Source organism: Ascaphus truei, chromosome 6 (assembly GCF_040206685.1).
Source record: "Ascaphus truei isolate aAscTru1 chromosome 6, aAscTru1.hap1, whole genome shotgun sequence".
In the NCBI taxonomy this organism is placed as follows: domain Eukaryota; kingdom Metazoa; phylum Chordata; class Amphibia; order Anura; family Ascaphidae; genus Ascaphus; species Ascaphus truei.
In genome coordinates, this window is record NC_134488.1 from 22,429,524 (window position 1) to 22,455,172 (window position 25,649).

The 25,649-nt window shown below is 45.8% G+C and overlaps 1 protein-coding gene across 7 annotated transcripts in view; it reads left to right on the forward strand.

Annotated features, from left to right (window-relative positions):
* The window catches only part of LOC142496744 (arginine-glutamic acid dipeptide repeats protein-like), a 332,612-nt gene that overhangs the window by 302,224 nt on the left and 4,739 nt on the right, over nt 1-25,649 (forward strand). For 6 of the 7 annotated variants that reach the window (XM_075603618.1, XM_075603617.1, XM_075603620.1 and 3 more), the window contains 3 exons: nt 793-917; nt 2,379-2,478; nt 23,192-23,290. In XM_075603618.1, the coding sequence (XP_075459733.1) occupies nt 793-917; nt 2,379-2,478; nt 23,192-23,290 (324 nt within the window). Of the gene's footprint in view, nt 1-792; nt 918-2,378; nt 2,479-19,504; nt 19,544-23,191; nt 23,291-25,649 lie in introns of those variants that run through there. The other variant, XM_075603623.1, reaches the window with a different exon arrangement.

The following is a 25,649-nucleotide window of genomic DNA, read 5'->3' on the forward strand; positions in this document are numbered from 1 at the left end:
TTTAAATGATTTTTTAAGCTCTTAAGGACCTGTGCCATTATTTTTGCTCAGCCCTCATTTGGCCAATACATCAAGTAGTTGGGATCTACATTACATTAGTTTTTGCAGTGCTGGCCTTCTAGTTGACGCCTGTTGTGTGTTGCAGGGGTCACTAAATAGCTAGGCCCAATGGGTTTCATCTAGCGTAGCTGAATGCCTAGTACTGGATGTGGCCAACTCCAGTCCTCAAGGCCCACCAACAGGTCAGGTTTTAAGGATACAGCTGCTTCAGCACAGATGGCTGTCGGTGACTGTCATTGGGCCACCTGTGCTGAAGCAGCGATATCCTTAAAACCTGACCTGTTGGTGGACCTTTAGGACTGGAGTTGACCACCCATGACCTATTACAGCTCAACCCCCTTATAACGCTGTGCTTGGGGTCCAAAGAATCACATTACGTTATAAGCGGATCGTGTTAGAAATAATGTACAATTGTACGCATTGTACAATAAAGTATTTATGATAGCAATAATAGTGTTGTAAAGTATTCATAAATACGAAAATTGGGAGCCACGCTTGCATCGCGTTATAAGTGGGATCGCGTTATAACGGGGTTGAGCTGTAGTTATTTCTCACCTCATTTTGCAGTATGAAATGCCATGGCACGTTAGGTGCCTGCTTCTGAGGTTGTCTTGTCAACCTGATGCTCTGTGTAGTGTCCAAGTAACAAAGCAACAGACCGCACAGGTACGCTGAAAAGAATGCCTTACAATTGGCAATGACGCACCTTGGACATCTTTCTTTGCTCTACAGGCCAAGCTTCCTGATTTGCAGCCTTTTCCTTCTCCAGCCCATGATGCCATCACTCAACATGAGGAGTTGGTGTGGATGCCGGGGGTGAATGACTGTGACCTGCTGATGTACCTGCGGGCAGCCAGGTGAGGCACAGAGATGTAAAAATGAAGCACAGAGCTTACTTAGGCCTTCAACAACGCGATAGGTTTGGAACCCAACAGCACTTCAAATCTACCCACAGGTTCTCGGTGTTAAGAGAACCGTGGTCTGATCACTTGACTGGCTTTACACTTCCGTTTCTCGTCAGGAAGTCTGAAATAGATTTTTAGGAGAAAAGGTTTTTGTTTTTTCTTTACTTGATATAACCGGTTTGTTTTTACTTGGTGAGTCTGCAATAGATTTTTACAATGTTAGGTTTTGCAGCCTTTGTATGGAGACAAATGCATGGATTTTGTTGTCCTCCATCCCGTAATGGGAAATGAGGCCTGTGTTTTAAATGCGAACGTTATCATGTCTACCAACACAAAAGGGGGAAAAGTTTCTCTTTACAAGAGCGATTCATGCCTTGTTTATTATTGTTTTTTTTGTTTTTTTTTTCAACATAGGATTGAAGCAGGGGTCTGTGGAGCCCCATTCATTTCAGCTCCAGGAACGCTCTGCTTTCCGAGATACAGACCTCCCAAAGGGGATGCTGGTAGCTTTGCAAAGTTTAAGGCTCTCGTGTCGCGTGAGCCAATGGGAAACGGAACCTGATGACGTCACAGCTTCCTTATTGGCCCATGTGAGGCGGGAGCTTTAAACTTTGCCGAGATTCCGGCACCCCGTTTGGAGGTCTGTAACTCAGGAAGCAGGGGGTCCCCGAAGCTGAAATTAATTGGGTTCAGATTCTGGGATTTTATTAGATGGTGTTGAGATATAAAAACAAAACCTGACATTTTAACCAGCATAAAGAACAAAACATGACAATTTTTTTTTATAATGTAGAGGTTTTCACTTTAAATCTTCTTCGTTCTGTCCTTATGTTTATAATAACACAGATCATTGTTGTTGTGATGTTATGTAGAAACCACTGTGAAATCACGGAATACTTGAGTGGTTATATATTAGAATATTGGTCAATAATAACCTTGACAGCTGAAACAAGATACAACTTTATATGAATATGAACAGTGTTGGATGCAAGTGCATAATTTTTGGGAACGCCAATACTAATTACTAGTGCACAAAAAGAGCTAGAGGCATAAGATAAAAATCAGATATGAAATGGAAATAGCCATTAAAATGGATATATCCTTAATTTTACCATAAAAGATGACCATGGGCTTTCTGGCACCTGCGTTTGGATTGAGTGAGCCAGAGGGAAATCAGACGTGAGACAGATGGTCAATACACAGACACTAAGAGAAAACAAATTAGGGACATGCATTGCAATAACTACAGTAAAGTAATGCTGGAATTTTGCGTTTGCACAATACAATTATGAAACGTCTCAACTGTATTCTGCATTGTCATTTAGTCACAAAGAACCGTTTTCTGTTCACTCTAGTGTTCATCCAATAGGATTTAAGTAGTGTTCTGTTTTTTTTTTTCTTTTCTTTTGGCAGGAGTATGGCTGCTTTTGCAGGAATGTGTGACGGGGGATCCACAGAAGATGGCTGCGTAGCTGCTTCTCGAGATGACACTACACTAAATGCACTTAACACAGTAAGTTTATGATATGCCTGTCTTGACCGTCACTGGGTTGGGTTCAGCCAGCACTTCTGATATAAGCAGTTATGGAGGGTGCTGAGAAATGATTATTTGCTTCTGGAAAAAAACATTAGAGGTTGTTATATAATCAAAGGACAAGCTTTGTTTTCTGTTTTGTTTTTTCTTTCTTTCTTTCTTTTTTTTCTTTTTTTATAACTTTTGTACCACATCCTAGTTGTATGTGTAGCCTCCTTTGTAATTATTCTGGTGCTCTGTATATGTTAAAAACTCAGTGTTACATAATCTGAAATTACATGTTCTAGAACAGGTTTTTATTTATTTTAAAAATAAAAGGAACGCTATAATTATATTGTGGAATTCTACGGAACCCCAACCCTCTCTAATAGCGCGTCTGAGATCAGATGCATTGTAAGGAACCCCAACCCTCTCTAATAGTGTGTCTGAGATCAGATGCATTGTGAGGAACCCCAACCCTCTCTAATAGTGCATCTGAGATCAGATGCATTGTAAGGAACCCCAACCCTCTCTAATAGTGCGTCTGAGATCAGATGTATTGTAAGGAACCCCAACCCTCTCTAATAGCACGTCTGAGATCAGATGCATTGTGAGGAACCCCAACCCTCTCTAATAGCGCATCTGAGATCTGATGCAGTGTAAGGACCCAACCCTCTCTAATAGCGCGCCTGAGATCAGATGCATTATAAATTCTTCTGTATTTGGTACAATTTTCAAATGACCTGCAGGGAACCCCGGTTGAAAAACACTGTTCTACAACAACCAGGGCATAATTTATTTTGTAAAAATGAAGTCTGCAATCATTGTAAGCTTGTTGTAATTGACATTTATATTGCGAGACGTTGTTAGAGTAGATGCTTGCTACCTTTTGTATCTCCTGCCCTAGTTGTCTTGATTTCTGCGAGAGTTTGTTTCTTTGTCCTTGTGCAATAGTTTTAGTTTCAGAAGCTTGCTACAAAGAGGAAGACATCAATATAGCAGTTGCACAAAACACTTAGGCCTCAATTATACCAGAAACTGCAGAGCGATCCGGTGATGTCATTGTAGCAGCGCTGCATGTGCAAATGCAGACGCGATTTGTAGCACTACTGCAGGGAGACATAGGCAGATCATGTATCTCTGTGTGTGTCTGTGTGTGGTTTGTTTATGATGCACTGTGATTGGCCGTGCACATCACGTGATGTGGCTGCGTCATCTGTGAAAAATAAAATCTCATCTCTTCATGAGACAGAAGCTTTGCAGCATGTCGCGATTAGTATGTGCGCTTTCATTACATTTAATTTGAAGCTGCGTGCCATTTCTGGTATAATCACGGCCTTACATAGATGAGATGCAAATAATTGTGTTGTTCTGCTTTAGTAAAGTCAAACATGTGCCATTGTGAATGATTTGTGTCCACAAATGTTTTACTTCTCCCAACTCCTGCAGTGCCGACATGGCTGTATATTATTGAAAGTGTCATATTTATATTGTTCTGTTTACTGCTCCCATCACAAGATTGTATATTTTGTATGATGACCCTGAGTTGTCAGACTACATTTTGTTGTAGGTTAGTGTCACAGGAGACCAGGCAATTGACACCTTTTTACCATGCATTGAGCAAAACAAGTTAATGAAATAAATTGTAAATGTATTCACACACAAATACACAAACTACAGCAAAAAGACACACTTACTTGGGAATTGGGGTAATAACCTACACTCTCCTAGGTGCAGGGAATCCTAACCCTGATAACAGTTGCAAAAACAGGATAGAAAATAATCCAGACAGCTTTTGCTGAAGCAGCCCTTTCTTGTTGGAGACTTGAAACTAGAATCTGAGAATCTTAGAGGACTGGAGAACTAACTATCTAATGGGCGTAGGATTTTTTTTGAGTTGCATTAAAAAAAATACTATAGCCCAATCCAAAGTGTGAGAAATTTCTCAGAGCAGGGCTCATCTGGCTGATGTCAAAGGCAGGGGGCATGTTGAGCTAGCTTGAAAAAAAACGGGTGTGTGGGAAATATGAATCTGCCAATTGGAAATGTGCCCACAAGCAGCATTTCTCCCCCTCCCCCCCCCCAACTAACCCATTGTCAGCTCCATTAAGTCTGATGCAGCAAAAGGAAATGCAAAGAGCGTCCATTGATCCCAGGACGTAGATACTTGAGTCCTTCCCTCCTGTCCAAATAGTCTTGACACTTTAGACAGCCTCTGGGGCTTTCATCTTCAGATGTCTTGCCAGACCTACTGGCGCCAATTGGTAGCCCCAGTGGCCTGTCAGAACATTGGTTGTAGTTTAAATACTTCAATAACAATAATATTTACTTGGTTATTTAGTTAAACCCTTTGGCCAAAGCATCATAAGCCTGCATACCACGTCAAGGTATAACCAAATTAATGCAGGTCCTACACTACACTGTGAACCCTTCCTTTTACCTCTATGAGGGGAAAGAACCATACTAGATCCTGTTCTTTGCAGCAAAGTGAAAAGACCTCCCAAGTTAAAAAGGTGAGGAGGAGTGAGCTCTGGGGGGAGGTGCCACCTACCTCCATACAACTGTTACCAGTCAGAAATTGATTAACACACACATTCCCAGCTAGCTCAAACTCCTACACCCACCACATCATGAATATTTATTTGTCAAAAAGAGTGCTACTGGGCGTGGCAAATGTATACAACAAAAGACATGGATGCCCAATGCTACATCCAATTGACAAAACATATAAAGTAATAAGCATAAAGTTTAAATACTTGATTAATAGTAATATTTACTTGGTTATTTAGTAAAACCCTTTGGCCAAAGCGTCATAAGCCTGCATACCACATCACGGTATAACCAAAATTACATTTGCCCACACCCAGTAGCACTCTTTTTGACATAAATAAATATTCATGATGTGGTGGATGTGTAGGACATTGGTTCTGAAAGTCCCAGCTCATTTCTGTGCCCAAGCATATATGTTTTTAAACACACAATTTAATATAATATACACTAAGTTTTGCTGGTATGGGGAATAGAATAAAAAAACTGCACTTTATTTCTTACTAGCCATATTCCCCACACACTATAAAATATACTTACTCACATAAAATGGACTTTACACGCCCCCTCACAACCTTATATACCAGTGTTTCCCAACTCCAGCCCTCAGGGAACCCCAACAGGTCAGGTCTTAAGGATATCCCTGCTCCAGCACATTTGACTCAATCAAAATGACTAAGCCGCTGATTGACTCACCTGTGCTGGAGCAGGGATATCGTTAACACCTGACCTGTTGGGGTTCCCTGAGGACTGGAGTTGGGAAACACTGTTGTAGATCATAGGTGGGCAACCTATTATTCAATGTAGCCACAGGTGTGGCGAATGAGAATTGAAATTCGCCACACCATGTTAAAATTCCGACACCTCCCCCCATATCTGTCTCTGGTGCTGCCGGGGTCTGGGCTCCACCCCCGCCGTTCTCTGTTTGGTCACCCTCTCCTCCACTCAGCACTCGCCTGGTCCCTGCTCACGGCCCGCCCCCTCAGCACCAGCGCTTCCATCGCCCCCCCCCCCCCGCCACTGCACTCGCGCTTGCCGCCACCGCCGCGCTTCCCACATAGACACATTTTAATCTGGACACACTGGCAAACTCATTCACCACACTTTCATGGCCAATTCGCCACTTGTGGCGATTGGCGACAGGGTTGCCCACCTCGGTTATAGATGGTTGGAGTACCCCCAGAACCTACTGGGTATTCCCCCTAACCTGGGGACCCCTTATAGTTACAGGGATACTTTACATCCCTTTGCACCATTTACTATTCTGGGCTGTGCTGAGGTAGGGACCCCTAGTGGTGAGTAGCGCAAGCGTTTTCAAGGGGAGATATTATCGAGACACTGTGTCTACATGCATCCAGGAATTGGACCTGATTCCTGGGTACATTTTTAGGGAAACCAGCAACTCTGGCTCCTGACTAGATAGACACATGTTGGCATCCCTGGAAAGGTTAAAACACAAAAATTCTTTGTTGCATAATTACAGGTAATGCTTTTACAACAGTTGGGTCCAAAAGCTGACACTCCTGAACCCCAGCACATGGATCAGAGGTAACCAAACGGGCTTAATCTTTAGTAGTGAGTCTGGTTACCTCTTCACCGTCACACCTCAAGATGGAGGCTCTGTGGCAGTCACCTCGTTCGGTGGCTCCCCAAGCCTATGGACTCTTGAGGATTTTGGTTCATTGGGGATATCCTGTCGGTAGAGTCCATAAGCATTACCATGCTCACTTCCCTTCTTGTGCTGTATGGTTATGTAAAATTCATAAGGGCAAGGCTCCAGCGTAGTAACATGACATTCTCCCCCGACACCCTCTGTAGCCAACTTAAAGGGTTGTGATCACAGTGAATGAACTGCCATACGGATAGGGCTGCAATTTCTTTAAAGCCCATACTATGGCCAGGCATTCTTTCTCAATTGTGGCATAAGCCACTTCCCTCAGTTGGAGCTTCCTACTCTGGTATACAATGGGATATTCACCCCCTTCCTCGCCCACCTGGCTGAGTACAACACCGATACCGTCGGAGGCATCGGTCTGTACAAGAAACTTCTTGGTGTAGTCTGGTGCAGCCAGGATGGGAGCACTAGCCAGTGCTGTCTTCAGCGCCTGAAAAGCTTTTTCATAGGCAGGAGACCAGGCTACCAGAACCAAGAGTCGTTTGAGTCAAGTCAGTCAGGGGTTTAGCAATGGTGCTGTACTGGGGGACAAACTTTCTGAAATAGTCGGCAGTGCCTAAAAAAGCCATGACCTGCTTTTTGGTCTTAGGAACTGGCCACTGAACTATAGCTTCTACTTTAGCTGGTTCTTGCTTCAGATGCCCTCCACCCACTCTGTTCCCTAAATATAACACTTCTGCCATACCCACTAGACACTTTGTGGGCTCCAGTGTCAGCCCTGCTTCCCTGATCCTACGTAGCACCGCTGCTACATGAATCAAGTGAGTCTCCCATGTATTGCTAAACACAGGAATATCGTCCAGGTATGCCCTTGCATAACCCTGCATCCCTTCCAGTAGCCTATTGACCAGGCGTTGGAAGGTTGGCGGGGAATTTTTCATACCAAATGGCATCACTAAAAATTCATAGAGGCCACTTGGAAGTGATAAAAGCTGACTTCTCCCTAGCCTTCTAGGTCAGAGGGATTTGCCAGTAACCTTTAGACAAATCCATAGTTGTCAGATACTTTGCCCCTGCAAGCTCATCTAGGAGCTCACCCATGCGGGTCATGGGATAAACATCTGACACCGTCTGAGCATTGAGCTTCCGGTAGTCCACACAGAACCGAGTGGTTCTGTCCTTCTTAGGTACTAAGACTACCGGATAAGCCCAAGAGCTCTGGGACGGTACAATTACCATTAGGGCCAGCATCTCCTCCACTTCCCTCTCTATACTGCCCTTTATCTCTGCTGATACCCGATAGGCATGCTTATGCAGAGGTATCTGATCACCAGTGTCCACTGGATGGTCAGTAATATGTGTCCTGCATGGTTTATCTGTGAACAGGACCCTATGCTGCTCTAACATAGCCTTTGCCTGAACCCTCTGCTGTGCACTGAGCGGAGACCCTATCTCAACCTGCTCTACTGTACCCCCTGCATAGATTCTCCTATGTGGTCAGGCAGAGCATTGCTCGCCGGGGCCCCCATTGGTGGGCTACAGATAGCTGTCACTGATGCTACACTCTGTTGAAAATATTTCTTAAGCATATTAATATGATTAGTCCTATTTCTACCTGTCTCTCCATCTAGCTGCACAACATAGTTGCACTCATTCATCCTCTTGAGTACCGTATACGGTCCAGACAAGGCAGCCATTAGTTTGTTCTGATGAGTGGGCTTCAGAACAAGCACTTGCTGCCCAGGGATGAATTCTCTGCTACGGGCATTCTGATCATACCAAGTCTTCTGCTTGGTCTGAGCCTCCCTGAAATTGTCCTGTGCCAACCTCATAAGCATGTCTAACCATTTCCTGAGATCTACCACACACCTCAGCACAGAAGCATCAGTATTGGTAGTCTCCCCTTCCCATCCCTCACGGAACAAGTCAAGGGGCCCCTGTGTACCCTGCGACCACATAGGAGCTCGAAGGGAGAGAAGCCAGTAGATTCTTGCAGTACCTCTCTGTATGCAAACAGCAAGTGCTGCAGGGGAATCTCCCAGTCTCTTCAGCCTCTATAAAAGCTTGAAGCATCTGCTTCAGGGTACCATTGAACCTCTCACATAGACCGTTTGTCTTGGGGTGGTAAGGGGTCGTGCGCTGGTTCTTCACCCCGCACGAATCCCACAGACACCAACAATTCTGATATGAATTGTGACCCTTGATCAGTTATAATCTCACTGGGAAATCCTACTCTAGTAGAAATCACAATCAAAGCCTTTGCTTCAATGGTGGCAAGTGTCACAGCCTCGGTACCGGGTGGCAAAATCCACCACTGTGAGGATGTGAGCTTGCTGGACCAGCTAGGGATCATCAAGGGTCCCACTATGTTCATGGCTACTCTGGAAGGGTTTCCCTATTACCGTAGTGGGTTCAGGGGCGCCTTCACACGATCACCCGCCTTACCTACTTGCTGGCAGGCATCAAAGGAGCGGCAAATCGCTGCCGCTGCCCTGGATGCCCCAGCCAGTAGAAACACTGCAACAGCAGGGCCCTCGTGCAAGTGACCCCCTGATGCCCCCGCTAGTGGTAGGGAGTGGGCTACCTGCAGTAACTGCTGCCTATTCTCCCTGGAACAGTAGAATCCTGCTCTCTGTACAAGAGCCCACGATGCCATAAGAACCGGGCTGACACACTCTCACAGGCAGACCCAAAAATGTCATACCCTCTGAGCTGGGATCAGACCGCACTGCGCCCCTAAACTGTGTCCCTAACTCCGGCCATTCTAGCTTAGGCTCTACGTGGGGTGGGGGTGCAAAGTCGAGGAGGCAAGCGGAGGTCAGTGCAGGCAGAAGGCAGCAAGGTCGGGGTTCATGGTCCAGGGTCAGCAACAAGAATTCAAAAACGTAACTGCAAACACCGACAAGAGCTGCAAACACACAAAACTTTGCTCGGCGACTCCCACCAGGAAGTGCGGCCTTATATAACAGGCTGCCAGTAACCAAAATGGCCAGTTTGAACAGAAAGGGCAGGCAGCCTGGAAAACCTGAACTAAAACCTGAACTAAAACACAGATCAAGCAGAATCCTTACATTCGCACGGCGGCGACTGGCCTCGCAGCTGGAGAGCTTTGCCCCTGATGGGGATTTCCGGACTTTGGCTTGTACGGACAGTCAGATCTGAGATGTCCCGTCTTATTACACTGGTAGCACCTCCGTTCATGCTTAAACTCTGTAGTCTTGGCAGCACCCCCATAGCAACTGGTTTAGGCTTCCATTGCGGAGTGCTTTTCGTCACCCGAGCCGGACTGGCTACTTCCTGGGTGGACCCTTTCTTGCGGGACAAGGCACGACTGTTAATAAAGTCATCAGCCATTATGGCTGCAGCATGGCAAGTTGCTGGTTTGTGGTCAAAGACCCAGTTCCATATGTCAGAGGGATAAATTTGGAGCAACTGTACTTTGCATATTAAGTCCAGTAACGTGTGATATTTAACGCCATTACACCCCTCCACCCACTGAGTCGCATGTTGGACCATGCGGCCAGAGAACCTCGCATAGGACTCCTTGCTGGATTTGTCCCCTGTCCGGAATATACCCCGGTATGCCTCTCATGTGAGGGTATATTGTGTAAGCCGCAAAGCCTTGACATGCTTGTTGTCATCGCAGTTCGCTGACGGGATGGCATGGAAGGTCTCCAAAGCGACCCCTGCCAGTAACGGTGACAAATGTACCACCCAGTCCCGCTCAGGTATACGGAACCAGCAACACTGATCCTCAAATACTTTGAGGTATCCGTCGATCTTGTCGACCCCATCCACAAACTTGCCAAAGCTGTGATGAGATGGCTGTGGCCGGGGAGGTATGGCAAAAGTCCTTGGGGTTGCGGGAATCTGCTGCTGCTAAGGAGTTCCAAACAACTGTAACCGCTGCTCAAGTCATTCCCACTCACCATTCTGCGAAGAGCGAGGTGAGCCCTGTATCCGGGCGAGCACTGGCCAAAAGGGTTAACGCACTTCCAATCCTGGCATCTGGCACACCAACCGCCCCGTCGACATCCCTGTTGTCCTCCTCCTCCTCTGCCTCCACTACCTCCAGGGCTGGGCTGACCGCCCGGCACCCTGGCAGGGCTAGTGGTCCCTGCAACTGCAGATGAGGCTGTAACCGCCTTGGGTGAAGTTATGCTTCCTTCATGGTTCTCAAGATCCTCCTTCAGCACTGTCTTTGCCCGACCTGTGGTCAGTTGTCCGTAGCTTTCACCCCAGGCGACAATCCGTGAACGGTCCCAGGTCCGATAGCAACCTGACCTGCGGTCCATCTTCACCCTGTGGCTCTAAACTAAGTGACAGAGAGAACCTGCTCTTTTTCTGCTTTGTGTAACGTGTGTAAGTCACTACTTGTTTTGAGAGCTCGCAATCTACGAGTTTCTCTTTGTTAGAAGACCCCGCAGGTTTTTAAAACATAAAGCTCAATGATCCCACACGCTGCCACCAATAAATAAAGCCTGTCATGGGAGACCAGGTAATTTACACCTGTTTACCAGGATCATTCATTGAGCAAAACAAGTTAATGAAATAAATTGTAAATTTATTCACACAAAAAAAGGACATACACACAATGATACACAAACTACAGCAAAAAGACACACTTGGGAATTGGGGTAACAACCTTGATTCTCCTAGGTGCAGGGAATCCTAACCCTGATAATAGTTGCAAAAACAGGACAGAAAGTATTCCAGGCAGCTTTCACTGAAGCAGCCCTTTCTTGCTGGAAACTTGAAACTGGAAACTTAAAATCTTTCGGACTGGAGAACTAACTATCTGATGGGTAGGGTTTTTGTTTAGAGTTTAATTAAAACAATTCTATAGTCCAATCCAAAGCATGATGATAATTTTCTCTGCAGCCACTCAGAGCAGGGCTCATCTGGCTGTTGATGTCAGAGGCAGGGGGCGTGTGGAGCTAGCTTGAAAAACGAGTGGATGGAAAATATTAATCAGCCAATGGGAAATGTGCCCACCAGCAGCATCTTCCCCCCAGCTAACCCATTGTCGGCTCCACTAAGTCTGGTGGGGCAAATGGAAATGCAAAGAGCGTCCATTGATCCCAGGACGTGGATACTTGAGTCCTTCCCTCCTGTCCAAATAGTCTTGACACCACAGACATGCTCTGGGGCTTTCATCTCCAGATGTTCTGCCAGACCTATTGGCACCAGTTGGTAGCACCTGTGGCCTGTCAGAGCATTTGATCTGAAAGTCCCAGCTAATTTCTGTGCACGAGCATATATGTTTTAAAACACACAATTTAATAAAATATACACTTTAAAAATATCCTAAGTTTTGCTGGTATGGGGAATAGAATAAAAAAACTGCACTTTATTTCTTACTAGCCATATTCCCCACACACTATAAAATAGATTTAGGACTGGACTTTACAAGCCGCCTCTCAACCTTATAGATGGTTGGAGTACCCCCAGCACTTCAAAGCAGGTTCTGGGTTACCTGTACAGTAACTGGATATCCCCCCTGACCTGAAGACCCCTTATAGTTACAGGAATACTTTACATCCCTTTGCACCATTTAACTTTCTGGGCCATGCTGAAGCAGGGACCCCTAGTGGTGAGTCACGGAAGGGTTTTCAAGGGGAGATATTACCGAGACACTGTGTCTACATGCATCCAGGAATCCGACCTGATTCCTGGGTACATTTTTAGGGGAATCAGCAACTCTGGTTCCTGACTAGATAGACACATTCTGACAACACTTTCTCCGCAAACTCCCCCCCCCCCCCCCCCGCCCCCTGAAACTGATACCACAGCAATCCCTGTTTACTGGCATCCCTGGAAAGGTAAAAACACAAACATTCTTTATTGGCGCATAATTACAGGTAATGTTTTTACAACAGTTGGGTCCAAGAGCTGACACTCCTGAACCCCAACACATAGATCAGAGGTAACTAAACGAGCTTAACCTTTATTAGTGAGCCTGGTTACCTCTTCACCGTCACAGTTAGCTTTTCCACAATATTATTATTTATATGGCCACTTTTGATAGTTTAATAAGAATAATTCCCTCTAACCCTTTGGGCACGATTTCCATTTAGCACAGCTGACCGTCATCTCTATGTCTCTGTCAAGAAGCTTTGAGGCTGTTATTGTGCCTGCTTGGGCACAGTTTATGCCAGTTTAGCTCTTCAAACATTAGAGCTGCATAGGGACTCTCACCAGTGATTAATGACACTCTTGGCACACAGAATAGAGGGGCGGATTCTATAAACAGATTATCAGGCAGATTACTTACTTTCCCGCTAGGTGTGTTGCAGTATCTTCAGGTATATTAAAATGAGACCGGTCTGGTTGAGTTTGCCTATATGTAACCTGGTACCAAGCTGTCCCCCTGCATTGATCCAGTTTACTAGGAAATGTAATATGTTAGCGTCCAAAAATGCTTTTAACTTTCTACCGGGCTTTCACTGCCTTTCCATCCATTCATTTCCCTTTCCTGATCACACTCTTCTCTTTAAATGATATGACTGCTACTCCCGAGATAAATTTACGTTCAATATTTGCAGGGCTCAGTAGCGTTGGCAATCATTGTTTAATTGCTCAGCTGCTTTCAAACTCTGTCATAATTCACTGCATCATTTTTCTTGTCAGCCTCCCTTCGCTGCTGTAAGCACCATCCCATTTCTCACTGCTATTCGTTAGGGTGCTGTTCATTATGGCTCTTCCGCCTGAACTTGAAAGGAAATATAATGGGGTATCGGACAGCCTTGCTCGACCAAAGTAACTGTTAGTGTAGAAGGGTGCTGCATAAGAGGAGTATATCTCTTATACATATTACATATATAGTGGTATGTGCAAGCACAGAGGAGAAGAAAAAATTATCCCTTTTTTTGAGGCGTGCGCCCCCATAAGGGTAGTTAAAACACGGGAAATGTTAAATGGACGGGTGCTTGCACTTCATTGTATCTGAAATATAGCTTTCTAAGCAGAGCTTAAAAGTTTTTAAATCCCAGGAGAGATCAGAGCTAGTAAAGTTATCTCTAAATAGGAAATAACTTAATTAAATATGCCTATTTATAATGTTGTTTCAGGACTGCATAAAACGTAAGAAGGTAAAAGTATTAGCACACACATTTTATATTGATGTCAATATATAGGCTAAATAGCTGTGGAAGATCAAACAGTGGTACCTGAAACACCTACTGTTTCACATTTTTCTGCTGGTCTACCTAGCAACAACTTGATATCATCCCTTTGCAGTGTATTGTATTGGTGGCTGCTTAGGATAGAAGGGGGTAATCGTGCAAGCTATGCAGTTTTTCAAACACCACCTTCTGTCGCTACCCTTTCTAAGCCCTGATCCTCACAATGTCATTCATTTCTGGATTTCTTAGTGCGGTGGTTGGGGACTTTTCCGTTCCTTATTACTATGACCTATAACTATTTTCACGCCAGATTAGCATGGATTAACAATCTTGCATTGAATCTGCTTGTATAAAACTGAGGGTTGTTGTATAGCTGGAATTGAAATAACATTTCAGGAGCCTAGAGGTCAATGTTTTATTAAAAAGCTGTACCTCTGATGGTTGGTTTATGGCACCCACTGGGAGGGGGGGGGGGGGTGTTTTATGTTTTGGAACAGAAGCGGTTACACCAGGGGTGGGCAACTTAAGTCCTCAAGGGCCACCAACAGTTCAGGTTTCCAGGATACGCCTGCTTCAGCACAAGTGGCTCATTCTGTGACTGAGTCACTGATTGAGTCACTGATTGAGTCACTGATTGAGTCACTGATTGAGTCACTGATTGAGTCACTGATTGAGCCACTGATTGAGCCACTGATTGAGCCACCTGTGCCGAAGCAGGAATATCCTGAAAACCTGACCCGTTTGTGGCCCTTGAGGACTGGGTTACACTGATACCGTTAAACTAATAGTGGAAAGCCCATCTGCCTATGTATGCGCCTGCACCTCTGTGCACGTTTCCAGGCTTGGCCCGTGGCTTGCTCCATACTCATAGCGCTTGTTTTCATAGCGCTGCTTTCTCGTGGTTATCTTCTTGTGATTCTAGGCAGTGATATGCAGCCCAGGGAGTTGTATGGGAGCAACGGATGAGCGGTGTCATTTATTACTATGGAAATTCAATAAGGTTTTCAGCCCTGCTATAAATCAGCCTCGGCACGCCACTTCCAGGGCTTCATTTCTGCAATAACAGCACCCGCTATCAGCAGTAGTAGGGTAGTGACTTATCATCTTTGCAAAGATATGGCAATATATAGGTGTATGTGGAAGGGGGCTGGAGGCACAATAGAGGGAGCTGCTGATGAGATGCAGTGCATCACGGGACCGCTCTGTGAGGGTGTCCTTGTATCTTGCCTATCGTGGAGTGGTTTGTCCCTGTGCATGTCAGGTTAAGAATAAGGGCTGCCAATTTGTAAAATGAACTAGTCTAAAAATAACACCAAGCAGCCGGCAGTGGAGGCAAGTCATTCCAAGATCTCTGCGACCGCGTCCTCCTGCCTCCGGGGAACTCTGCTTTCACCCCCAAGATCTACTTTCCTACTGCAGTATTCCCATGAGAATATGTTCTATACCCGAGCTCTTGGGTGTCTGCAGAAAACGTATAAATAGTATTTAAATAGCAGTACGGTGCTGTCCTATGTGAGGGATTTCAGAATGATATGACAGCCTGCAGTAGTTGCTTGAAAGGTTTGGTGTAAAGTGTGATTTCTTCGGTCCAAAAAGGACCCTGGTCTCCCCTCAACACACATCAGATTGGTGAGACCCCCTCTCAAATGCAGATGAAATCTAGATTACTTACATAGAATTTGTGTGATCATTTGTTTATTACATCTAGGAAGCCATGGTAAAAACATATTTGTAAACATCTTGAAGGGGGACAGAGAGGGTCCAATACAACTTCATATTGTTCATATATTGTGGAACGGGCAATGTAATGGCTCCTTGCAGAAGCACAGGTAACCAAAGCTACCTTCTCCCACCACCGTTCAGCTCTGAACTGGAATGGTTTCCATGGAACATGCACTGTAATTGAAGCTCTAACTGAGAATGGAGGCTCAGGGTTCAGATGTGAGCGGCTAGGAATGGAGTTCATGAAAACAAAACGGAACATTACAGCTGAGTCTCTACAAATGGAAATAGTATGAGATGCCACTGACTGCGGAGGTTAAGGTTGGGCTTTTTACCTGTTATGGTAGTGAATTGTGTGGTTGGCCATTGCAGACTTGTCGGACAAGATTCTTAAAACTTAAAATTACATTTCATTGTCAATTAATTTAATTAAGCTAACTAATTATTGTAGCTGTAATCCAACAAAGACTGAGTTAACTGTAGATACTCTGTACCACGATTTGATTAGATTCCAAAATGGCGCACACAAGATGTAGTCCCAATGAAAAAGGTTTGCTGGAGCACTACAATATAGAACATATTTTCTGCTGTTTTAATATTTAAGATGCATTCATTGGGTCTTCAGATATGTTCAGAGCCACATTGAGAAGGACTAAAATGGCTAATTGGACTCAGTAATAATTTATGCACCTGGATTGAAAACTGGTTGAAGGACAGACAACAGAGGGTTGTCATAAATGGAACTTTTTCAGGTTGGGCTAAAGTCGTGAGTGGAGTACCTCAGGGATCGGTACTGGGACCCCTGCTTTTTAACTTGTTTATTAATGACCTTGAGGTTGGCATCGAGAGCAAAGTCTCCATCTTTGCTGATGACACTAAATTGTGTAAGGTAATCGAATCAGAGCAGGATGTAATTTCTCTTCAGAAGGACTTGGAGAGACTGGAAACGTGGGCAGGTAAATGGCAGATGAGGTTTAATACAGATAAATGTAAGGTTATGCATTTGGGATGCAAGAATAAAAAGGCGACTTACAAATTAAACGGGGATAAATTGGGGGAAATCCTTGATGGAGAAGGATTTAGGAGTGCTTTAGATAGCAGGCTTAACAATAGCGCCCATAGCCATGCAGTAGCTGCAAAGGCAACCAAGATCTTATCTTGCATCAAACGGGCAATGGATGGAAGGGAAGTAAACAATTATGCTCCTTTACAAAGCATTAGTAAGACCACAACCTGAAAATGGAGTACAATTTTGGGCACCACTCCTTAGAAAAGACATTATGGAACTAGAGAGTGCAGAGAAGAGCCACCAAATCAATAAAGGGATGGACAATCTATCTTTGAGGAGAAGCTAGCTAAATTTGATTTATTTACATTAGAAAATAGGTGTCTGAGGGGATATCATAACTATATACAAATATATTTGGGGACAGTACAAGGAGCTTTCAAATGAACTATTCATCCCAAGGGTAGTACAAAGGACTCAGGGGCATCCCTTTAGGTTGGAGGAAAGGAGATTTCACCAGCAACAAAGGAAAGGGTTCGTTACAGTAAGGGCAGCTAAAATGTGGAATTCATTACCTATGGAGACTGTGATGGCAGATACAATAAATTTGTTCAAAAAAGGTTGGACATCTTTTTAGAAAGGAAAGATATACAGGGATATACCAAATAAGTATACATGGGAAGGATGTTGATCCAGGGAGTAATCCGATTGCCAATTCTTCGAGTCAGGAAGGAATTTATTTTTCCCCTTATGAGATATTATTGGATGATATGACTGGGGTTTTTTGTTTGCCTTCCTCTGGATCAATAAATAAGTATAGATATAGGATAAAGTATCTGTTGTCTAAATTTAGCATAGGTTGAACTTGATGGACGTATGTCTTTTTTCAATCTCATCTACTATGTAACTATGTAATAACAGATCAATTTGTAATGTGTTATTAGTGGAACACAAGCATGACCAAGGAAACAGTGATTGCAAAAGTGCAATTACAGCTGCTATTCCAGAACAGGTCAAACACATTTCTACTTTTTTATTCTTTCTAATTCAGGGGTAGTTGGTTGAGTTGGATTCTTTAATAGCCTCCACCTCCTTATCTTTAAATTTTGTACAGTCTTCCTATTTTTTTTCTTCTATCAAGTATACCCTTTTTTGTGCCTCTTATACTCCTGATCAGACTTGCATGTATTATAATTATCGTTTATTTATAACTGCCAACATATTCCGCAGCTCTGTACAATGGGGGTACAGAGTGATATAAATTACACACACAGAACGACATACCAAATAAGGACAAACAAGCGCATACAGGTACAAGGTAAATAAGGATTCTGCTTGTGAGCTCTTACAATCTAGATCAGGGGTAGCCAACTCCAGTCCTCAAGGGCTTCCAACAGGGCAGGTTTTCCGGATATCCCTGCTTCAGCATAGATGGCTCAATCGTTGACTGTGACTGATCATTGTGGGACGGAGTATGCCTGGTGTAGTATAGTCCAGACTCACAGCTGATTCCATTAAGGTTTGGGGTGTGAGTGTTTAGCATGGAGTTTGGTCCATTGGCACAGCTGGTCCCAACAGAGTTGGAGGGGAGATATTGGGGGTATGCCAGATAGGCTTCCCTAAAAAGGTGTGTTTTTAAATGTCTGAAAGCTGTGGGAGAGGCTGATGGTGCGTGGTAGAGAAATTCAGAGAGGGGGCAGCACAGGAGAAGTCTTGTAGGCGGAAATGAGCCGGTAATAAGGCAGGAGGAACGGGGACTCATGGGAAGAACAGAGAGGGCTTTTCGTGGTATATTTGGGGAAGAGAGCTGACATGTATGCGGGGGACAGAATTGGGCTTTGGAAGTTGGAGCTGGAGTTTTAAATGTAATTCTAGGGCATATGGTAAGCCAGTGTGTGGCTTTGCATAGTGGAGCGGTGAGTGAGGTAGGTGAATCTAGCAGCAGCATTTTGGACGGATTTGAATTGGGACAGGCAGATGAGGGGAATGCCAGCTAGGAGAAGGTTGCAGTAGTCAAGGTGGAACAAAATGAGTGAGAAAAGGGTGTATGCTAGCGATATTTCAGAGGGTGGAGACTTGGTGAGGGATTGAATGAAGGAGGGAGCAAAGTCAAAGATGACCCTTAGGCAATGTGTTTGGTGTGTTGATGAGATTGTGGTGTTATTGACCATGAGGGACAGTTTAGGTGTAGGGGTAACAGTGGTAGGGGAAAGATATGTCTGTATTCTACTACTGTACAAAACGCAGCCATTGATCATGTACTGTCTAAGGACTTGGACTCTCCCTACTCGGGGAAATCCTGCTGCCCCCCAAGCCGGTCAGGTCACTATGTCCAAAGAGGTGATAACTCAGGTAATACCACATACATGTCCAGTATTACCTCCATTTTTTTTACTGGACAGAGGTGTCCAAATACAGGACAGTCCGGTTCAATACTGGACACCTGGCAACCCTACATTTGCAGTGCTGTTTCAATGCCAGCTCTCAACCTCCTTTAAATGATAATCTGTACACAGTAGAAGTAATCTATATTTTGTATTCAGTGTGAGCTTCAAAGCTTTTGCGTTGCTGGTATGGGTTCACCACAATTGTCCTGAAAAAATGTAGGTGTATAATAACACCAGGAGAGTACTACATGTGACATGTCTGGGATGGGAGAAACAAAGCAACAATACGATGTGAAAATCCTGACACGCCGTTCCCCTTGTACTGAGGTGTAGTCATGTGAAGGATGGCTCAAAAGACAGAAGAACTTAACTGCTGTGATACTGTCACTGAGCAGGGCTGGCAGGTTTGTGATATCTTATCCAGTTGTCTTCTGTCATGCGATAGTTTTCCTTATCCCAGTGTGCCTGTTTGAAAGGGCCATCATTCATATACGGGCTCAGCACAGCAAAAATGTCATAGACTATGTGCACATAGTGAATAACACCCCCACAATCAATTGGCTACCTCCAGCACCTTCATAATTTCACTCCTCCCTTTATTTTCTGTATCTATTGTCTTGTGCAGAGCGGAGTAAAAACTGTCTGAAAGGTCCCACAGTAATAAGTATGTATAAAAATAATATTCAGTTTTTAATGCCATTTTGAATAAATGTGTAATCAAGTAATTGTAAGCATGAGTTACTGTAGGGATAAAGGTAACAGCATTAACATTCAAGTGGATGTACAGTATCTGGTGAAAGGCAGGCTGATGTGAACATTTTTTTTTTTTTAATGTTCGTCTTGTGTTCTAAAACTCCAAATGTACCGTACATTGTCACTGATGCATAATGCCTCCGTAGGAAAGCAGGGTTTTGTGTCAAATCTGTGTTGTGTAAGCTTATATCGAAGGTGGTGAAGTTGCTGGCAGATCTTATATACGAGCCCCCCTTTTCATCCGTGATATTACTCCCCCCCCCCCCCACAAGAAAAACATGACAAATGTTAATTTGTGTGTATGTACTTTAAAAAAGTAGTCAGTATTATCTTATTATACTACTATATTGATAATTTGTGTGTGTGTATATATATATGTGTGTATATATATATACACACACAAATTATCAATATAGTAGTATAATAAGATACTGACTACTTTTTAAAATTTTAAGTCCTAATGCAACCTCTCCCCGCCCTCCTTGTCCTCTTTCTCCCCTCGCCTCGTCCCCTTTCTCCCCCCTCGTCCTCTCCACCCCCTCCCCCCGTCGTTGTCCTCTCTCGCCGCTCCTCCTCCCCTCTCGCCTCCCCTCCTCCTCCTCTCTCGCCCTCCCCTCGCTCTCCTCTCTCTCGCCCTCCCCTCTCTCACCCTCCCCTCTCTCGCCCCCTCTCTGCCTGCTCCTTTGTTGGAGGATGGCCGGGAAGGAGTGTGCAGTAGCAGTGTTAGGCTGCGTCCATAGAAGGACAAGCAGCGCTGAGCCGTGCGGACGCTCCGAGCTGAGCCCCTGCATCCTCCATGAGGATGTCTTTAGAGGGGGCTCACGCGAGCGTCCGCAGGCGTGCTGAGGCGCTGGATTTTTCAGCCGACAGCCAAGCTGTTTTTCAGAGCGCTGTCGGCTGAAAACATCCAATCAGAGCGAAGCAGCATCAACGTCACGGCGCCATGACATTGACGTCAGTGCGTCGCGGGCGATTGGCCCAGCGACGTCACTGCCACGCCTCCCAATCGCGCCCGCGAGCCTCAGCGTCAGCGCTGTTCAGCACTGCTCCCCATCTCTATGGACGCAGCCTTAGACAGTGAAGACTTTCGGGTTGGATCGCAGAGGAGGGGGCTCTGCTCCCCGGCCGTCCCACTTCGCTCCCACCATCCAACTCCTCTGCTGCTCTGCCACGTCTCCTGCTGCCCTCCTCTGCCATCACCCTGCTCCCACTGTCCTCTCCCGGCTACCCCAGTTTGTGCACCCCTGTATTAGATCACTGGTTGGCAACTGGTGGCCCATGGGCCGTTTGTGGCCACAGAGACTTCCCCTGCAGACGAGAGGCAAGGGGGAGGGGCAGCGAGAGGCAAGGGGGAGGGGCAGCGAGAGGCAAGGGGGAGGGGCAGCGAGAGGCAAGGGGGTGGGGCAGCGAGAGGCAAGGGGGTGGGGCAGCGAGAGGCAAGGGGGTGGGGCAGCGAGAGGCAAGGGGGTGGGGCAGCGAGAGGCAAGGGGGAGGGGCAGCGAGAGGCAAGGGGGAGGGGCAGCGAGAGGCAAGGGGGAGGGGCAGCGAGAGGCAAGGGGGAGAGGGGTCAGCGAGAGGCAAGGGGGAGGGGCAGCGAGAGGCAAGGGGGAGGGGCAGCGAGAGGCAAGGGGGAGAGGGGCAGCGAGAGGCAAGGGGGAGAGGGGCCGCGAGAGGCAAGGGGGAGAGGGGCCGCGAGAGGCAAGGGGGAGGGGGGCAGCGAGAGGCAAGGGGGAGAGGGGCAGCGAGAGGCAAGGGGGAGAGGGGCAGCGAGAGGCAAGGGGGAGAGGGGCAGCGAGAGGCAAGGGGGAGAGGGGCAGCGAGAGGCAAGGGGGAGAGGGGCAGCGAGAGGCAAGGGGGAGAGGGGCAGCGAGAGGCAAGGGGGAGGGGCAGCGAGAGGCAAGGGGGTGGGGCAGCGAGAGGCAAGGGGGAGGGGCAGCGAGAGGCAAGGGGGAGGGGCAGCGAGAGGCAAGGGGGAGGGGCAGCGAGAGGCAAGGGGGAGAGGGGTCAGCGAGAGGCAAGGGGGAGGGGCAGCGAGAGGCAAGGGGGAGGGGGGCAGCGAGAGGCAAGGGGGAGAGGGGCAGCGAGAGGCAAGGGGGAGAGGGGCAGCGAGAGGCAAGGGGGAGAGGGGCAGCGAGAGGCAAGGGGGAGAGGGGCAGCGAGAGGCAAGGGGGAGAGGGGCAGCGAGAGGCAAGGGGGAGAGGGGCAGCGAGAGGCAAGGGGGAGAGGGGCAGCGAGAGGCAAGGGGGAGGGGGGCAGCGAGAGGCAAGGGGGAGAGGGGCAGCGAGAGGCAAGGGGGAGGGGGGCAGCGAGAGGCAAGGGGGAGAGGGGCAGCGAGAGGCAAGGGGGAGAGGGGCAGCGAGAGGCAAGGGGGAGGGAGGGGGAAAGATATTATACAGAGCGGTTATATGGAGAAATAGGAGGAGTTATAGGGAGCGGTTATATGGCAAGGTTGTGTGGCACTTTTTAGAGGGGCTCAAGGCACAGAGAGAGAAAATGGAGAAATCGATGATCAGAGTGAGATGTTCTACAGAGCGGTTATATAGAGCTAATAGGAGTTATAGGGAGCAGTTATATGGGAATGGCTTATGTTCAGGCGTTGATGTATATGATGTTGCCCACCTCTGCACTGGATGCTGCTGGATTTCTGTTGCGTGCAGTTTCTCTGCACACAGGCTGAAGGGGGGCCCTGGGGTTGGTGTTTGCTTTCTTTGCGTGAGCAGTCATTTGATCCAGAGATGGAGGAGGCATGTTCAGTGCTCTGTTTTTGGCCAATGGACCCTGGCTGTGTGCGTAGTAGGGGAAAGCAAAGGGGATGTCAGATTGCAGCAGTTTGAAAGCTCAACTGGCTTCACTGAGGTGGCAGATACTTATCCAGACTGCTCGTAATTTGAGGCAGGATTGAAGGTTTCTGTATGGGTTTGGAGCGCTGTGAAGCTTGGCCACCGCTATCATAAGACGTTCTTTCCTGCTGCTTCTTGTGTGCGGCTGCAAATGATTGGCTACGCCAGACTCCTATGTACAAAGTAGCCTTTGTTCTCTCTGCTCGGGGCTTGTTGTACTTTACAGATTCTGTTTACATGCCATGCAGTAAAATCTATTGTCCCTGAAATATTTTTGAAGAATGATCTTTCCATGCACAGTTCTTTTCCTCATTAGGATTTGACCCCCTCCTTTTTAGGTTGCTTCTTAGGACTCTAAATGTGTGCATGAGTGTTAGTGTGAACTGCTATGCGATGAGACTGGTAAAGAAAAGAAGCACACCTTAAATGCACAAGTAAGAGATGTCTCTCTCAGTTGTACTCCCTTTGTATTTTTTATCGGGTACACATTACACTTAACCTCCAGTTGTTGGCTATCTCTGGAATAAGGCATGTATTGCTATCTTTATAGATTAGCGGTTCTTATCTGCCATCAAACTCTGTTTCCATGTGTATGCATCCTAAACACTCTGTTGTATTATGTTTCGAGTTTCCATGGAGAAACTCAAAATAAACCCTGGGTGCCGTCTGATATTGGAGACTAATTGAGCTAATAGACATTTTTTTGGTGTTCCCTTTAGCTACATGAAAGCAACTACGATGCTGGAAAAGCCTTGCAGCGCTTGGTGAAAAAGCCAGTACCTAAACTGATTGAGAAGTGCTGGACAGAAGATGAAGTGGTAAGCAAAAGCTCAGGACTAATTCTGTATATACAACTGCTTTGTTTATTTCTCCGTCCATGGTAGGATCCACCATTTGACCTTCACTTTTACAATAACAAGCTTTGGTTTGATACCCTATTCTGCAAAGTGAAACTATTGCTGTTTCTGCCCTCCCTTCAGAGAGGAGCGTGTGCTGCATGCAGAGCTGTGCTCAGTGTCACGCACAGTGAGGCATGCACAGCCACTTCTCATATTTTATCTTTAAAAGGAGCATTTGGTGGCAGCTGCTTCCTGTTTATGGGGATGCTTGGGCACACCTGGCAGCATAAATCTCCGCACTCTTCCCAGGACAGAGGATAGCCAGCGTGCATATAAACGGGCCGAGTGAGTGCCACAGTGTATAAAATACGATCGGGTTTATTAGAATGATGGCATGGTGCTGAGTGATGGCAGCTTTATGTAGAGTTGCAGAAAATAGTATTAAAGGGGCAGTTCAAACTAAGACCGAAGTGAGCTAATGCTAGTCATAGGTTTAGTGGTAGCGTGCTATTAAGGATTGGCAGCAGTTTCATATTTCCAATCGTGGTTTTTATGTTAACAGGGTACTTTGGAGGATTTTTGCGATTTTCGACAAATTTTTTATGCGTAAGGACGGTCTGTGGAACTTTTTATCTAAATGCAACATGTCAACACCTTGTTATTGTAAAATGATATAATGTTAATATTTTGCCTGCTGAGCGTGTCCTGCTTTTCCTGGTCTCACCTGTGGAGTGCCAGAGCAATCCCGTGACCACAACATCCCTGAAGACTGGAACAAAAGGGGAGGATCCCCTCCTCTTCGTTTCCTCTGCTGGCTAGATGTTGCTCAGCGCTTCTCAGGAGCTGTAATCCCATTGTGCAGCCACTACATCAGAGGTGGCCAGCTCCAGCCCTGAAGGGCCACTGTCAGGTTTTCAGGATATCCCTTCTTCAGCACAAGTGGCTCAATCAGCTGGGATATCCCGAAAACCTGACTGGTTGGTGGCACTTGAAGAATGGAGTTGGCTAGCCCTGCACTACATCATGAGGCCGCTGGAGTGCCAGACCCCACGACGTGGTTATTTCTTCATAGGTTGTCCGAAAGTTAAATCATCATGTTTGGACTGCACGGGCTAAACTTCAACCGCAAACTTCAACCTTCAACCCACTTCATATGTCAAACACTTATATCTCCTGAACGGAGCATCAAAACGAAAAAGAGCTCCGGGGTAATGAATGAATGGTAGAGGCAAAGCTCGTCCTCTATGTAGTGTCCAATAAAGGAAGGGGGGAATATATAGATATATATAGATATATATATATATGATAAAGATGAATAAAATAAGGGGTGAAAGGTGCTAAAGTAAATAAAGAAAAACTATGAAAAAGGCAACAAGATCAAAAAGTGCTAAATAGAAAATAGATTTAAAAAAATTGGAACCCTAAAATGACCTAAATAATGCTGGAAGCAGAAGGAAAACGGGAGGCCTAAGAAAGGTAAATCCACACACAAGCATAACAATGAGTCAAATTAGAAATTGTAAAGGGCTTTACATTTTTTTTTATATATATATATATATATAATAAAGAAGGGGACGGGAAGAAGGCAAATATTTAATAACATTGTGTGTGCACGCGCGTGCAATATCGCCAACAGTGTACTCAGCACTTAACAAAAGAAACATTGTATTAGAATTCCCTCTACTGTATTAAGGGCAGCAAACCAATAAGTCCAGCAATAGGAAAGGAAACCCCTGGCCTGTAGAGCTTACATTTTACGTGGCATATTGTTAGAAGTGCAGAGACATCCGATGAGGGAATAAGTGCAGTAGATGGCAGTGCTTGGCCACAATGGTTGGTAGGAGTGATTATGGTTGTGGGATCGTAGCCACCAGTACAGGCTATTGAAATGCTTCATTTAAGAAGGGAGTTTTAAGGTTTAACTTAAAGGTGGGGAGGGAGGGTGCTTGGCATATGCGGAGGGTAAGGGACAGGGAGGGAGAAAGGTTTAAAGCAAGAGCACGCAGTGGAGGGGAAAGGGGTGGATAGGAGATGGTTATGAGTAGAGCGCAGGAAACGAACAGTGACATAGCAAGTGATCAAAGCTATATGTAAGGAGGAACAGATGAGTGAAGAGCCTTGAAGGTAAGGTGGAGTTATACACACACACACACCACCCAACCTGGAGAGGCGACAACACACTAGACACTGGTGAATAAAAATTGATTGTATTATAGTCCACTTATTGGACTATAATACAAAAACTTTTTTTCACTATATCCAGTGTGCTGTCACCTTTTTCATCCACCATAACTTAAAATGTGTACATATGTATACACACACACACACATATACACAT